This window comes from Dermacentor albipictus, chromosome 1 (assembly GCF_038994185.2).
Source record: "Dermacentor albipictus isolate Rhodes 1998 colony chromosome 1, USDA_Dalb.pri_finalv2, whole genome shotgun sequence".
In the NCBI taxonomy this organism is placed as follows: domain Eukaryota; kingdom Metazoa; phylum Arthropoda; class Arachnida; order Ixodida; family Ixodidae; genus Dermacentor; species Dermacentor albipictus.
Window position 1 is genome coordinate 268,687,765 of NC_091821.1, and position 12,249 is coordinate 268,700,013.

General features: G+C 40.9%; 1 protein-coding gene across 7 annotated transcripts in view; it reads left to right on the forward strand.

Annotated features, from left to right (window-relative positions):
• The window catches only part of LOC135915986 (guanylate kinase), a 34,753-nt gene extending 23,530 nt beyond the window's left edge, over positions 1-11,223 (forward strand). For 3 of the 7 annotated variants that reach the window (XM_065449177.1, XM_065449212.1, XM_065449206.1), the window contains 3 exons: positions 809-893; positions 2,973-3,058; positions 3,186-3,889. In XM_065449177.1, the coding sequence (XP_065305249.1) occupies positions 809-893; positions 2,973-3,058; positions 3,186-3,323 (309 nt within the window). In that variant the 3' untranslated portion in view covers positions 3,324-3,889. Of the gene's footprint in view, positions 1-808; positions 894-2,972; positions 3,059-3,185; positions 3,890-9,803 lie in introns of those variants that run through there. The other 4 variants (XM_065449193.1, XM_065449221.2, XM_065449202.1 and 1 more) reach the window with 3 other exon arrangements.
• The last annotated feature ends 1,026 nt before the right edge of the window (positions 11,224-12,249 follow it).

The window sequence follows — 12,249 nt, forward strand, 5'->3', positions numbered from 1 at the left end:
CCAGCAGGCAGTGAAGCCAGGGAAATTGAAATTTACATGTAGCGAATAATAAAGGAAAGGAAAACTGAAAGTAGATGAAAAGATAACTTGTTGCTGTAGCACAATTGGTAGTTTATTGCATGTGTAATGTGAAGGTTGTGGGTTTGGTTCCCACCGGCAAAATGTTATCTTTTCGTCCACTTCAATTTCCCCTTCATAATATTCCACATTGCAATTTCAACTACTGCTAATTACCCCTATGCTTTCCTTGGCTCCACTGCCTGCTGGATTTATATGGTTCTGATTTTATTTATTTATTTATATATATATATATATATATATATATATATATATATATATATATATATATATATATATATATATATATATATATATATATATATATATATATATATATACACACATACACACCCCTACCACGTGACTGGCTTCCCACACTTGACAAACATAGACTTTTTTTCCACTTTGGCACTCCTTATTCTAATGCATTAATATTTGTTCCAAGTTGCTGAATCTGCTCGTGTTCTAAATATATTGCATCACCCAAAGTTTGTTATTCATACATTCTAATGGGTTTCAATAATTGGTATGCATCTTTTATTAATTGGCAGTTGTGCATAAATAGTCTTGGAGCAACTGCTTTTATAAATTTAACCTGCCATGGTCACTAGTGAGTAAGCATTGTTTGGTGATGTTTGCAGTGCTGCTTGCTTAATAGTCTTCGAAAAGCTACTGACATTGTCTTTTCTTTCTTTGTCTTTTTTTTTCTCTCTCTCTCTCTCTACCCCCCCCCCCTTTTGTCTTTCAGGAAGAGCGGCTCAGAGGTCGGGGAACTGAAAGTGAAGAGAGCTTGAGTAAACGCCTGGCAAGAGCTAGTGAGGAGATTGCCTATGGTATGTAGTTCAGGGTTGAATATACCTGAATTTCATGAGGGTACTTTTACATTTGGGAAGAAATTGAACACCTAAATATTTTTTGTACATAACATAACAAAAGCCTGGAATTGTGCAATTTTGGTGCCATTTACAGCATCAGTTGTGAAAGTTGTTTGGCTTTGCATTTGTTGGTGCTAATGCACAAGGTTGCATGCATGTTGCAGATCCCACATACAGGGAATATTTAATTAGTATACAAGCAAGTTTAGCTAAAGGTACAATTGCTGAAGTATATCTTCATTGCTCAGGTATGGATTTGGGAAAGGAATGAATGAATAAAACCTTTGATTCCTGAAGGGATGGCTCTGTGGCCTAGGCAGGGTATAGGGGTTGTTCAGCGGCGTTATGGAGGCGGCTGCGCCATCAATGGTAAGGTCAGGTTAGTTCGATGAGGTCGATCTATGTGCTGAATTCCAGCAGAATATGGTTCAGGTGTTTTTTGAGGGAGAGGTGATAGGAAGATCCACACCTCGCAGCTGGTGTGGGAAAAAAACCAATAATATTGGCATGTAGGGTGGCATCTGCTGATCGAATATTAGCCTACAGACCATCCTGCAAAATCTGAGTTGTAATCAGTTTTAGACTACTAATCGTGCATACCCTCCAACTCTGAAGTGCATACATGTGCGTAAATTGGCCGCAGACTTAGAGCAGATGCCACTTTTTTTCAGTTTGTAGGAGTCGGTAAATGTGGTTTCCAAGAGTTGTTTGCCTTTTCTTCCACTTTTTCACTTTTATCTTGAAAATAAATACAGCCATTTAAAAATAGTTCCCCTTTTATTAGACGTTTCTTTCCTCTGAAAGACAGACACGAAATGACATGCTCCCAATGGTGCAATATATTGACATGAGATGTTTGCTAGACAGAAATTCCATTAAGGTGCAGAAATTAGGCTATCCAAAATCCATTTTAAAAAAGGTTTTTGTATCTTGCATGTGCAACATACATTTAAGAATGTTTTCTCACCCTTGGAAATTACTTTGTTCTGGCTGATGAACATGTACAGCCTATGTTAAAAGTATGTGGAGTCTGCACAGTGAGGCCAACTGCATGTTACTTAACCCCTTTCATGCCTTGGATGAGCTGGGTTTGTCTGCGCATTTCTGGTAAAATTGGTGGAGGACGAGCTGAGCTCATCAGTGGTACTTTGTGTTTTCTGTCAATTCCAAGCCGAGTTCCATCTCGGTGCTTAACCGGGATTTCGGTAAATTGCAGCACAGAATCCATGGGACAGCGCAAGTGGAAGTGAATGTATTTCTTCTTAAAAAGTCAAACATGTTAGAAACAGGGGTTTAGCCACTTCTCGCCCGCATTTGCGGTATTAATGTGGTGCAGAATGTGTTGAACGAGTTCTTGTGGCATGTTTTAAGGTCCAAAGCCCTGTACTCTCGTACTCGCCATGCTCTCGTACTCTCCATCCAGAGGTCTTTAGTTTCAGGAGTGTGACGGGAACCGCATCACATCCAGAAGGCATACATATGATGAAGGCGCTTTACTAGGTAAAGTTTGGTGAAAAATGGAACAAAATGTCAATAATTTATTTTAACAAATGTGCGACAGCAAAACTCGTCCCTTGAGGCATGTCTTCAAAAAAATTTTAATGATGTATCGACATAGCTGTTGGAATGGCTTCTAGGAAAATACTTCTCCCCGATTGTCAACTCAAAGCATTGCCTCCAAATTTCGAGAATTTGAAAACCCAGAAACAAAGGCTTGCCTATGTATACAATTATTGTATATGACTGGGCTGGCAATTTGTGCTTGGAATGATGTCTAACAGAAAGAAAACTGCTTCCTGCCCAAACGTTATTGCACGCTAGAAAAAATGCGTGTAATTTTATACTGGAATAAGCATATAGTGTAAGGACTTCCAACATATGAAGTTGTTGGACCTGTGACTAAAGTTTAGCTTGTCTAGTCAAGACAAGCTTTAGGACAAATCTGGTAATACTATAAGAGGTATTCCTCTGTTGCACTTGTGTTGCAGTTGCCGTGCGCAATTTGTATATGTAGGTTGCATCTTTTCTGATTTGCAGGTGAAAACCAGGGCAACTTTGACCTTCTGCTAGTCAATGACAACCTCAAAAGTGCATACAACAAGCTCCGAGATTACCTCATAAAGGTAGGATTTTTGTACTGCACCATTTTGCATCCCAACAACACTATGGAGCTAAGTATTTGGCATGACATAAGCATGGCATGTTAATTGGGTCATTGCATGTTTCTCTGCCATATGTTTTCGGAAAAAGGCCCTGCCGTCATTTTTGCTGCACTATAGGAGGCATTCACTGCTACCGAGCTGCCAGAGTTTGTGCCCGTCAGTGAGGATTCAACACCATCCTTATGATCTGATGGATGAGGGATGCCAACACCTGAAGGACAGTTGATGTGGAATAAAATACACGACCCCCAAAGCTGCCAGTGCAGCAGAACATTTTACACTTTCTCAAAGAAAGTGGACTATTCCACTTGTGGCTCCAGAACCAAAAGAACCGTCTACTTGGGAGCAACAACCTGCTGGTCTGATTGTAACTGTGATTTGCCACAATTGTAACACTTCAGTATGTTGGCATTACTTCTGAATTACCAAACTTCTTATGTTCACTTCTGATTGGCGACATTGTGAAGTGCTAGATGGGTCACTTTTTCGCTGTTTTAGTTTCATATTTTCATGGCATTGTCACAAAAAATTGTTTTTCTCTTTACCATTGACCATACTCTTTGTAAGATGGAAGCAAAGCTTGTTTGTGGTCTGCATTGTGAGACTGGTCGAACCCTTCTTTTTTGTCATGCACTAAGTGCATTGTAGCCTTCTCATAATTTATTTATGCGCAGATCATCAGTAATATTTGTTGCTTTCACATTTCACTTGCTGCTTCTTTGTTGCTGTGTCATTGCTGCATATTCAGACGTGTATGAGTGAAATAAATGTTTAACTGTACCACCATGACAATCTGATTTTGTGTTTGGCTCTAGTCTTTTAATATTGTACAGGGAAATTGTGCACTTTGGTACGCTTGACTACCAAGATTGGTTTAAAGGGGCCCTAAAATACTTTTTATCAAAGAGGAGAAATGCCCTTGGAGTTAAAATAGGCTATTTCAGAAATAATTTGCCGCAAAAAAGTACTTCAGTGTGTTCAGCAGCAGCAGAGTTACTGGCAATCGAACACCCTCTTTGCTTGCTCCCGTTCCTTCTTCAATGCCTTGCACTGCGAAGGCTATGGCAGAGCGGAGCGTGCCCACAGCGCTCCGCTTTCTAAATGTTACCGTGGCGTGCAGTTCAAATTTGTTTTTAGATTAATAAAGGGAAAATGAGACATCCACCCAAACGGCAAAGTGCTACAAAGGAAACCCATGTGGGTTCCTTGAAAGAAAAGCCTCGCAGTTCTTTTTTCAACTGTGAGGAATTTTTCGCAGAACCCATATGGGTTTCTTTTATAGCACTTCGCTACATTTGGGTGGATGTCTCACTTTTCCTTTATTAATTACTTCTCTCCACCTTGCGATTTTCCGCAAAACTATTACGTCAAACTCTTGCTTATAGATGTTAACAAAGATGCCACTACTTCAGATTTTCGCGCTTAGGATGTGCCAAATGCAAGTAAAACGCGGTTGTCCTCAGCCAGCCGCAGTGCGCTTAGCCAGTGGACTTGCGGTGGCACACCACGGCAGCTGCAGTACCTGCGTTACGTAGAAGACCGTAGGTACATGCAACTGGAGTGCATATGCACAGTTTTCTTTGTGCTTGACAGGGCTTGAGTGCGTGTTTGTGTGAATATGCTAGTCTGACCATACTACATGGTGCAGACGCGCTTTGTCCTTTACCGGCTTAACCGACTGATGGTAGCCACATCCAGCTTGTGCATTTTTGAAGCTGAGTGTTTAAAACTAGTCGAAATGAGCGAGACCTACTGGCTACGCCACTGGTAAGTGGGGTGGCCAAAGTTTAGTTCCTATGTGGGTGGCCGTGACCGAGCAGACGATGGTCGGCTTTTTCCAGAAGTACATAATTATAATCAAAATTCAAAAGCACATCTTTGCTTACTTCAGCCTATTTATTGAACTTTGTCAGTAAATATATACAGTAACAGTAGGAAGAAGCACACCGATCCAAACATCCTTCGTGATTGACATCAGCTATTGGCCAATAATAGCCGCGAATGGAAACCCGCTTTATTACAAAATAATGTGTCCAGAAGAGAATGAGGAGCAGGCTTCTGTTGAAAAAAGAGCGTTTGAGAGAAAGGTGAATTTGCGCTCCACTTGCGAGCTCCACGCGTTACGTATGACTGCAAAACTTGGCCGAGATATTCACAGCGGCGTAGACTGTTTTTTCATCAAGCCCAAAGGGCAGTACAGGACTTTTTAAGTACTTTGCACTTCTGGCTTGCAGTGCACAGCTCACACGTCAACAGGCAAACTTGACACGCTTTGTATGCATGCTTTGCTGATTTTCCTTTTCCTCTTTTAATAAATTACATATTAGCTTGGTGAAAACGTTTTCAAGGCTGACCCTATATTGAGTTATATGTGCAGTATTGCTGAATTTATATGACCAGTTTGACAGTGTCAGACCGGTCACTTTCATGCTAGGTGCATATCATGCTAGGTGCATACAGGCAGGACCGCTTGCTAGTCTGTTTCGCTCGTTTTCTAAAGGTTTGCTTTGCCTCCTACGTCGCCGAGTAAGTGTTGTCCAATTGATGTTCCCGCCTTTTCAAGGGGTTGACTGCTGACGAAAACGCAGTGCCAGTGAATCATGATAGCGCAAGCGAATGCCATGCTTGTACAATCTCATTCCTGGACTTTCTATCGCCTGCAAAATGCCAGTTCCACTAAAGATCCAAGGACTTATAGAATCATCAGTGCACACATACTAAATTAGAATTTTTTTGGTAGCAGACGAGTTTTCGGAAAACTTTGATGTTCACTGTTCCATCAATTCATCACCTTGCGTAAAAGTGTCCCATCTGCTTGCACTGATTTGTCACATGCAAATCGATTAACCTGTGTTCCCCACTTAAGTACTACGAGAGAACATTCTAAAATAGCATTTACAGCAGCTGCTTACTGCAGTTAGCCCAAAAACTTTGACTGTGATAATAGGTAGGTATATAGGGAAAGCATGGCAGCAACATTGATTAAAAAATGCCCATTTTCTGAACATTGCAAAAACCCATCTAGCGTGCCAAAAGGGGCAGCCGTTCTGGCAACTGAGGGTTCAGTAGATTGACAGCTTGTGAATGCTTCCTTTGTACAGTTGAATACCCATACTATGGAATGATCTGTGCAACAGTTCTGTATTCAGGTCAGTGAAACTGGGTGATGTTTTCTATTACAGCAACATTGTGATGATGCCTTTTTGCATTCCCACATGTTTATCACCTGTTTCATTATGCAGTTGTTTCTGTTGCTCTTTCTGTACACTGTAGATAGACCTTGGTTTACATTTTTTAGACTAGTGCAAATTTGAATTTCTTATGTCGAGTTAGCCGCAATGCTGTCAATTTTTTTACAACCTTAGCACACAAGTGCTTTTGGCAGCACAGGTAGTCCACTCCCAGTGGTCACTCAAATGCACTATTAAATTGAATGTAAGTTTGTTTGTTTGTTTATTTATTTATTTATTTATACCACATTTTCAGACTTTTTCCAGTGGTAGGATGCTTAAAATTGAAGCACATTGGATTCAGTTATTTACTTTGCCAAACAAAAGCATCAAAATATGGATGGGCATTTAAATAGATTCTTATGAGTGCAGATAGTACACTATAGGCCACTTGTAATGTTACCACCTATAAGTAAATTTTTGACTACCTATAATACAGTTTTGCTATGTGAAATACTGGCAGTATACTGGCAGTACTGGCAGTATTATGTGAAATGTCTGTTGCACTGTTGTGCAACTGCTGTTAGTCTGGCAAAAATTTTAGGTTGTGTTCTAAGCACATTTCCTGGGAAGGTAGGTAGGTGGGGGATTCAGCACTGATAGAGTTGCAGAGGAGGCAGAGGCACAGTGAAGTTCCCAAATGTCTGCTGCATTGTTGTGAGCCGGTGTCTTCGGATGTCTATGAAAAGCTTTACAGGAAGGCTTCAACAAGTGCTGCCAACATTAAGGGCACTGAATTGAATTTACAGTGGCAAGGGCGCACCTGATCAAGAGCTATATGCACAAGACAGGCACTGGAAACCATGAAAATGTTAGGTGGGCTTTGGGCACCACATATAGCTCCTCTTCACAAATACAAGACATAGCAAAGTAGTACCACACAACAGTCTACAGCAGCGCCTTAAACTGGATAAGGATGTTTCTATACCACTACTGCTTTGATACACTTTCAAGGCACGCTAAAGCAAACTTGAGGACTGTGCAATGGAAAAGAAATGTTGTGAAACATCATTAGACAGGCCTTCTGCTTCCTATTGTGTTTAAGTACACTTATAGCTATACTCGCGGACACCTTTCTGTGGCAATGGAGGGAGAGCTACAGGGGCACATGTGTTGCTGCACAAACTATCCCGGCAGCATTTCACAGCGCTTTTAATTTCGTGGAACAGATGTTAAATCAGTAGATCCCACATGTGATAGTTTCACATTTGTGCAAGTGCGGAAGAGAAAAGCAGAAAAATAAGTCCAGTTTAACACTCCTTAGTGTGTTTTGTCTTATTGTGCTGTTGTAAATAAGGTCAAGCCTGTGACACTCCCATAGGGCTAATGGGGCTGGTTTCTGCAGGCAATGCTGGTGCCACCTGGATTCTAACAGTAGTGTCATTGATACCAGAAAAATGTTCACTTACTAATACTAGACGATGTTTTCAATATTATGCACTTATGTTATAAGTTTAACAATGACAGGCGACGTCTTAATAATTTCTAGTTGCTTAGAAAGTTTGCTGTGTATTGAAAGCGCAATGGACGCTTGTGAGGAGTACCGCACAGCCAACAACCGATGCCGGTATCATCTGCTATTGCTGTTGTGCTGCCCGCTTGCTTTGGCCAGGTGTATTTAGTACTAAGAATTAGCTTGTACATTTACCTTTGAAGGATGGCACTGCTGCATAGGCCAAGTGAAATCACAATGCTAATCACACCAACTTGCTGCAAATAAACAGCTTTACTATAGCAGGATCAATGTTTACATGAAATAAAAGGCACTTGAATAGTGTTTCGGAAGATATACTGGTGCGTAACATGCATAAGTGTTTATGTGCGAAAAGATAATACGTACCGTCTCACCACACATTTCTGGTGAACATAAGATGTCTGCAGCTGAATGAAGAAATACATCCAGCCACGTAAAGCTGTTGCAGGCTGGTATGTTGCTAAAGTTCCTCCATTTTTGTAGCTGAAGATGTTGCACCACTTTATTCACAATATTCAACAAACTGCAGATCAAATTGAGCATAAACACATAGCTTTCACAAGGGCGAATTCCGTCGTGACTGTTCGTCTTCTGGTCCAGACTGCCTACTCTCTCTCTTGCCGTTACCCATTCAAAAGCTTGTTACGACCTAAACCTTTTCAGGGTTTAAGCTGAATTTGCTTCAAATAGCTTTAAATTTAAGAGAGAAATGTTATTGTGTAAATATTGGTTTGAAGCACTAGAAAGCTTATGATACAAAGGCTTAGCTGGGACTTCCAATTACCACTGCCGGTGGTGCGCTGTCGTCATTTTGATGGTGGCGACACCCCAAGGCTAGGATATGAGACATGCAACAGGCCTGATAAGGTGCTTATGTTTTCTCTTCCCCAGCTCAAACTAATGTGGATGAGAATGTGGGACTATTTTCAGGAGTGTTCTTGCATGTGCTTTGCGTTTGTAGCTTTACCTTCCTTGCCACAGGAAGTTGTCCTCATATATAGTGGTATGTGCATACAAATAATCCCTTATTTAATGTACTAGGCAGGAGATCCTTGCTATACATTAACATCCCTTCCGCCCACAGTGGCAGTTATCCTCATGACTAGCGCACATACCCTTTAAACGTGATAATGGTTGAATATGTGTGGTTGCTTGGGCTCGTTCTTGTTTGTATACACAATTCAAGAAAAAGCTCACTGGGCATGGCCTTGCTCGGAACAAGGCAACAGCAGGCATCGGCTGGTTGTACTGAAATAAGCTGACGGGAGCAGGCGGCCCTGGCATTATGCAATCCGTACATATGCTTAGTGAATACTAGATGATTTTGTTAACTTCAGTAACTTGGGTTATGGTGATGTGCATTGTATTTAGAAACCATGAAAGAAAATCTGGAACATAATCTGTAGACAAATGTGTTTCAGTGCTGCGAGTGTGTTTTGTTGTAGTAATGACGATTACAATAAAATTTCAATTTTGTAACAGTGCACACACAGCACAAAATCTATACTAGGCAGTATAGGTATGGTCATGTTTATAGCTTTTACGTGTTTTCTTTTTTAATCTTCTGTGTTCTGCACTTAATTGTTAGGTTCAATATAAAATCTCGTTACTGATACAGTAGCTTTTAGCTGTGGCTGTGTTTGTGTGATATCTGTGGGTGCATGTTATCTGTGCCTTGCAAATTACATCTTTATCCTTGTTTCCTGCTATGAACTGCTGGAACCACAACTGCAGATGACATGGGATTATCTAATGCATGTCATTGTTGTGCAGCATGCCTAATGCTGAGGCAATATATAATCTATGGTGGCTGAGTGCCTTAAGTTTTATGCTTGTCTGATGTTGTGGAATTTTGGAATTAGTTGGGGTCCCTGAGCCAACTCTTGTCAGTGCTTAATAATTTTGATTTGCTCAGTGACTGCAACTTCTTTTACCAGTATTTGCACTTGCATGTCTTGGAGCACCTTGATTGAAACAGAACTTTTTTTTTTTTTTTGCATAGGAGTACAGTGTGGGTTTCTCTATTATCCAGGAAGTGGAGGAGCTTCAGAAGAAGCCAAAGATCTAGTCGCACATGCCATCTGTGGACTCAGCACACCATCACGCATCATATTCCTGTTGCCTGTAACTTATTGTGGATTCATTTTTGCTGCGACGCAAATGCCACACTTCACATGGGAAACCATGTTTTTTTCTGTATAGCATTGGTACTGATCTTAATGCTATCTGGGTGGGCTGCTGCGTAAGACACCACTGATGACAGAATGTATGGTTCTTGTTTCCTCCCTTTTTATTCCTATTTTCATAATTCATTTTTCCCCCATTTTATTTAAGAGTCATTCATGAGTCTAATGTTGTGAGACACTCGTACGTGCACACTGCATTTGTGATACTGTTGACAAGGCTTGAGTAGAATCTTGACCATGTGTCTGTACACTGACTGTATGTTGTAGTTGTGTAGGTGCGGGGGACAAGCATGAGCTCGGTCGTATCTGTTTCTTGATCCTGCTGCCAGTGTTCATGTGCAGAGTGTTGCTGCAGAACAAGTGCTGCACCTGCTACGTGGACAAGCTTTGTTTTCTGCCAAACAAGTTCTTGTTACTTTCTGCCTTGGACAATTCCTATTCGGATTGGTGACATTTAATTACATATTATAACCGGCTTGACTCTGTAGTCCCCTAATGGTGGTTTCTGTAGCTTGTGTATTGTGTTACGTTCCACAGAAACTTAGTACTAAGCTTTAAGTGTGCATACACTGTGATTTTTGTGCAAACTAGAAATGGATTGTGGCTCATGAGTCAGATTTCAGACTGACAATGTTGCTGCATTTCTATGATTTGCATGTGTGGCAGAAAGAATGTGTGTCTTCAAGAATCTCACTTAATTTAAGCTATTGGGGTCATGGGTTCAATGTGGTGAAAGCAAACCTTTAATGGGCCAGTGTGTTTCCCCTTCTGTTCGTTTCTTTTTTTTCCTTCTACATTAAAGCATGGTAATGAGATGGTGAAAACAAGGCATGACCCTATTCTTGTTGCATTTTATTGACCATGGCTATTATTTTAATGTACATAATTTGTTGGCCTTGGACCAAAACAATTGATGTGCTTGTTTTGCATTTTCTTCTTGGGGGCACTTATAAATGCCACTTGAAGAATGTGTGTTGACCAGCTAGCACAGCTGTTCTTTGTTCATATGTTTAAATGATGCATGGTCTACACCATGTTCCCTCTTTGCAGAGCTTTCATAGGTCACAGCACAATGTGAGCCATAACTGTCTTGGTAACAGTCATTCAGATAGAAACTGCTTTAGAAGCAAGTGGGTAGGGAAAACATTGTGTTGTGCTTAGAGCACACCTGTTAATTTAATGTTCCTACAATATTGGCTTGGATGTGTACACTGAATAAACAGCTTCTGGAACGTCCTCGTGATTCATTTCGTGTGAGTACTTTTCTTGAAGCAGGTTCTCTCATCCTTTGCTCACATTGCCAAGAGCAAGCAATAAGTGAAGTTCCTCAGGAATGCACAGGTATAGTCACTTTCCCTTTACAAAGGTACTGTCAGTAGCACATGGATGCCACTTTGCTGAAAGTTGCAGTCAAATTTGAGTTCTCCATTATAACATTGATGTCATCTAATCCTCTATACCACAACTACACCCCGGTGCAGTCTTAAAAAGGAAAAAAAGCAGTTGGAGGGGAAGGTCTGCCCTTTTTTGTATGATGTACGTTTACTTCATACTTGTGTTGCTTGCAATATTAAAGCACTTGCAAAGAGTCACTATGAGTGGAGACAAAACCGCTATGTTCTGTAATGCTTTGTCCAACGTAATAGGTAATGAATTAACGTCTACATAGCCCCTTATGTGCCAGTTTCAAAATTTTTAATGCTTGCCAGTATCTTCAGCATCACTGAAAACGGCAAGAACGCATACAAACGAGCTCGAGTTTTGTTGGCATCTACATATGTGGATTCCGTAGTCCATCTACCGTGTTATCTTACCTTCAGTATGGTTTACCATATTCAAGGTAAGATTAGAATGCAGCAACAATATAGGCAATCTCGCATGTCGCCAATATTATAAGGCTGTCGCACGGCACATCGCGATCAAGCCCAATCCGGATCGGATTCTCGGCCGCGATTGGTTCATTTGCGCAAGCAACACGAGGGAGCGAAACGCGGCCGAGAATTTCCATGAAATCGCACGTGATCGCGATCGAAAGTGGCCATGTGACACCGGTATAAAAAAAAAATTATAAATGTTTATCTTGCTGCAAATTTACATTGCCAATCAGATAATGTTTTCTGATACACCGTTGTAATAGAAGTTGCTTTTATATGGGTGTTTTCGGCCATCCATACCTTTGGCCAATTGCTTTGGCTAACGCAGTAGTATTTTTCCGTGCAATTAACCGTACTTGTCCGAAGCGGAGACTGCGCAGTACGCCAC